The 3,579-nt window shown below is 59.3% G+C and overlaps 1 protein-coding gene across 2 annotated transcripts in view; it reads left to right on the top strand.

Moving 5' to 3' along the window:
- The first annotated feature begins 1,398 nt into the window (after positions 1-1,398).
- The window catches only part of P2RX5 (purinergic receptor P2X 5), a 16,702-nt gene continuing 14,521 nt past the window's right edge, over positions 1,399-3,579 (top strand). For both annotated transcript variants that reach the window (XM_023184682.1, XM_023184681.1), the window contains exon 1: positions 1,399-1,946. In XM_023184682.1, coding sequence (XP_023040450.1) covers positions 1,810-1,946 — 137 coding nt within the window. In that variant the 5' untranslated portion in view covers positions 1,399-1,809. The remainder of the gene's footprint in view (positions 1,947-3,579) is intronic.

The raw sequence follows: 3,579 nt of genomic DNA, 5'->3' as shown, positions 1-3,579 counted from the left end.
TAGGGAAGGGAGCCTCTTTGGGTGTGAAAGCCAGGGGTAGGGAGAGGAGCAGGACTGCTTGTGGTCAGATTGCAGGATGCAGAAAATAAGCGTGCACAGCTTCTCACCACACAGAGCTCATCCAGGGTCCTGCATCTATGGCTGTCAGGAGTTCTTCTAAACCTGCCCCCGCAGGAGGCCCTCCCTCCTCCCACTCCCACTCCTGTTGAATTCCGCATACTGAGAGGGCTGCAGTCACAGCTGCGTGGATCAGCTCTGTTTCTGTTGGGAACCATTCCAAGCAGTTGGTACATGCGCACTCTCCAGGTATATTTTTAAGATCCCAGGGCCGGGCACGGTGGCTCAAGCCTGTAATCCCAGCACTTTGGGAGGCCGAGACGGGCGGATCACGAGGTCAGGAGATCGAGACCATCCTGGCTAACACGGTGAAACCCCGTTCTACTAAAAAATACAAAAAAATTAGCCGGGCGAGGTGGCGGGCGCCTGTAGTCCCAGCTACTCGGGAGGCTGAGGCAGGAGAATGGTTTAAACCCGGGAGGTGGAGCTTGCAGTGAGCCGAGATCGCGCCACTGTACTCCAGCCTGGGCGACAGAGCGAGACTCCGTGTCAAAAAAAAAAAAAAAAAAAAAAGATCCCAGGGTGGGCTGCCTGTGTCACCCCCCCCCCCCCCCCTCCACCCCCACCCCACACGCCCCCCACCCCCACCCTCATGCTGCGGGCACTCGGAACCTGCCTGACCACCGACTCCGCCGGAGTGTGGGCTTTTAAACTTGCAGCAGCTGCCGCAGTAGAAAGGCGCATTAGTCACAGCAGATACAGGTAGCCTCCGGTGGGACAAGTCTTGTCTCTTCCAGCCTGTAGGGGCTCCCCGGCACAGAGCAAGAAAGTATCTCCCTGGCAGGAGACCGGGCGCCAGGTGAATCAAGAAACCTGTTGTGTCCCCTTCCTTCCTCTCCTGGCCTCAGTTTCCCATCTATTCAATAGGGAGAACCCTTTGGGATTTCCTTGGGAGGAGACAAAGGGGGATTTTGTTTTAAAAGGACCCCTTCCCGGCTGTGCGCGGTGGCTGTCGTCTGTAATCCCAGCACTTTGGGAGGCCGAGACGGGCGGATCACCTGAGGTCAGGAGATCGAGACCAGCCTGGCCACCATGGTGAAACCCCGTCTCTACTAAAACTACAAAAATGATCAGGCCTGTAGTCCCAGCTACTCGGGACGCTGAGGCAGGAGAATCGCTTGAACCCGGGAGGCGGAGGTAGCAGTGAGCTGAGATGGCACCACTGCACTTCAGCCTCGGGGACAGAGCGAGGCTCCGTCTCAAAAATAAATAAATAAATAAATAAATAAATAAATAAATAATGAAATAAAGAGGAGCCCTTCCCCCTTTCACTTCCTCTCCTCCGCGATCGCTGCTTTCAGCCGGGCAAGAGCGCAGCGCTCTCCTGCGCATCCCGGGCTGCGCTCCCAGGCCGGTGGCTGGGGAGGAGGTGGCAGGTGTGTCACTGTGTCGGGGGCGGGAGGGAGGAGGAAGAGGAGGAAGAGGAAGAGGAGGAGGAGGCGGCAAGGTCGTGGTCCGAGGCTCCGGTGCTCGCCGCCGCCCAGCCCCCAGCCGAGGCTTTCTCAGCCGCGCCAATAAAAGGCCGGCCCGACCCGTCCCCGCGCCCCTCAGCTCTGCGGGACACCCCGGGCTGCAGCTGGGCGGGCGCAGACGGGCCGAGGCGGGCGCCGGGCGCGCAGGGACCGAGGGACCGAGGGCTCCCCATGAGGGCACGTGGGCCGGGCGGTCTGCAGGCCCGGCTGAGAGCGCGCCATGGGGCAGGCGGGCTGCAAGGGGCTCTGCCTGTCGCTGTTCGACTACAAGACCGAGAAGTATGTCATCGCCAAGAACAAGAAGGTGGGCCTGCTGTACCGGTTGCTGCAGGCCTCCATCCTGGCGTACCTGGTCGTGTGAGTTCTCCGCGGACTTTCGGGAAGGCGGGGGAGGGGCAGGGCGGGTGCCAGCAGCAGCGTCCTTCTCCAGGGTCCTGGAATTCCCAGGCGTGCACGTGGTTTTCCCAGTAGCTGGGGGTCTGTGAGCCTGCTTGGGGTGGGGGTCCTCTTTGGGTCCTTGGGTGTAGGAGTAGGGTGTAGACAGGGGGCTCTCCACTCCCCCACTGGAGCCAGAGGTGATGAGAGGTGGGCAGGGGCCTTCTGGGTTCCTTGATTTATCAGGCTTTCCATGCAGCTGCTTCTCCCAGAGTCGGGTCCCCACGCATTAGGGCCATGGGAAGGGGGCAGGGATGCCAGGGGGCTGGGTGGCAGCTGTCGCCCCAGGAGCCTCCCTGGGCCTTGGCCCGGCAGCTGACCCAGTCGCCGGCAGGTTATTTATAATCACAGGGTGTCACTGCCTACTCAGGGCTGGAGCAACTCATCAGCCCGGCATGTTCCCGAGCTCCCTTCCGGTCAAGTTGCCCCACCGGCGCCAGCCTCACTGGTGTCCAGCTGGGGATCCTGTCCAGAGGCCTCTCTCTCTGGATCCAGCTCGGCCGTCCCCTTTCCCCATCCTCATGCCACCTGACAGGAGCTGGCGCCACAGAGCCAAAGGGGCAACTTGTGGAGGCTGCTCTGCCAGGTGCCTTCAGAGCCCTGCCCCCGGTGGGGGTGGGGAGTGAGCAGGTGGAGGGGGGCAGCAGCGCGCGACCATGGGGATGCACCTCGTCCCATTCATTCAGTAAGTGCTGTGTGGAAGCCCTCCTGCTTCCTCCCGGGAGGGCAGCCCTGACTCCTGGCTCTCCCTTGGAGATCGAGCAGTCGCATTCCCTGAGCTGCATTCCCAGGCCCTTGGCCGCCTCCCACCTGAGCAGCCTCGTAGGTGCTGTGCTGTTCCTCAGCCAGGACTGCCTGTCCTCTTCCACTGCCTTAGCATCCAGTCAGCCCGCAGATCTGGGCTCTCCGGTAACTCCCTCTCCCTTCCTCCCTCCTGTTCCCGCAGTGTAATTATTAGGCTTATTTGGGAGATCATTTGCCCAAAGTCGCTGTCAGTCCGGGAATGCCCTGAGGGTAGGGCCCAGCAGCACTTAACTGCTTAGGGAATAGATGTGAAATGAACGCGTGAATGAATAAATGGAGTTGCTTTGGCTTAAACAACAGAAACTTAATTCTCGCAGTCCTGGGTGTGGAAATCTGAGATGAGGGTGGTAGCACCGTCTGGGGTCTCAGGGGGCTCTCTCCTTGGCTTGCAGATGGCCACCCTCTCACTGTGTCCTCCTGGCAGGGAAAGCAGGAATTATTTAACTACGTACAAGTATGAAAATTAGGAAATTGGCGGCCAGGCGCTGTGGCTCATGCCTGGAATCCCAGCCCTTTGGGAGGCTGAGGCGTGTGGATCACCTGAGGTCAGGACTTTGAGACCAGCCTGGCCAACATGGAGAAACCTGTCTCTACTAGAAATACAAAAAAATTAGTCGGGCATGGGAGTGGCGCCTGTAATCCCAGCTACTTGGGAGGCTGACGCAGGGGAGTCTGTCTGTACGGATTTGCCTATTCTGGATATTTCGTATAAATGCAATCGTATAGTATGTGGCCTTTTTTTTTTTTTTTC

Source organism: Piliocolobus tephrosceles, chromosome 16 (genome assembly GCF_002776525.5).
Source record: "Piliocolobus tephrosceles isolate RC106 chromosome 16, ASM277652v3, whole genome shotgun sequence".
Classification (NCBI taxonomy): Eukaryota; Metazoa; Chordata; class Mammalia; order Primates; family Cercopithecidae; genus Piliocolobus; species Piliocolobus tephrosceles.
Note: the sequence above shows the minus strand (reverse complement) of the source record. Positions and strands in the feature narration are given on the sequence as shown.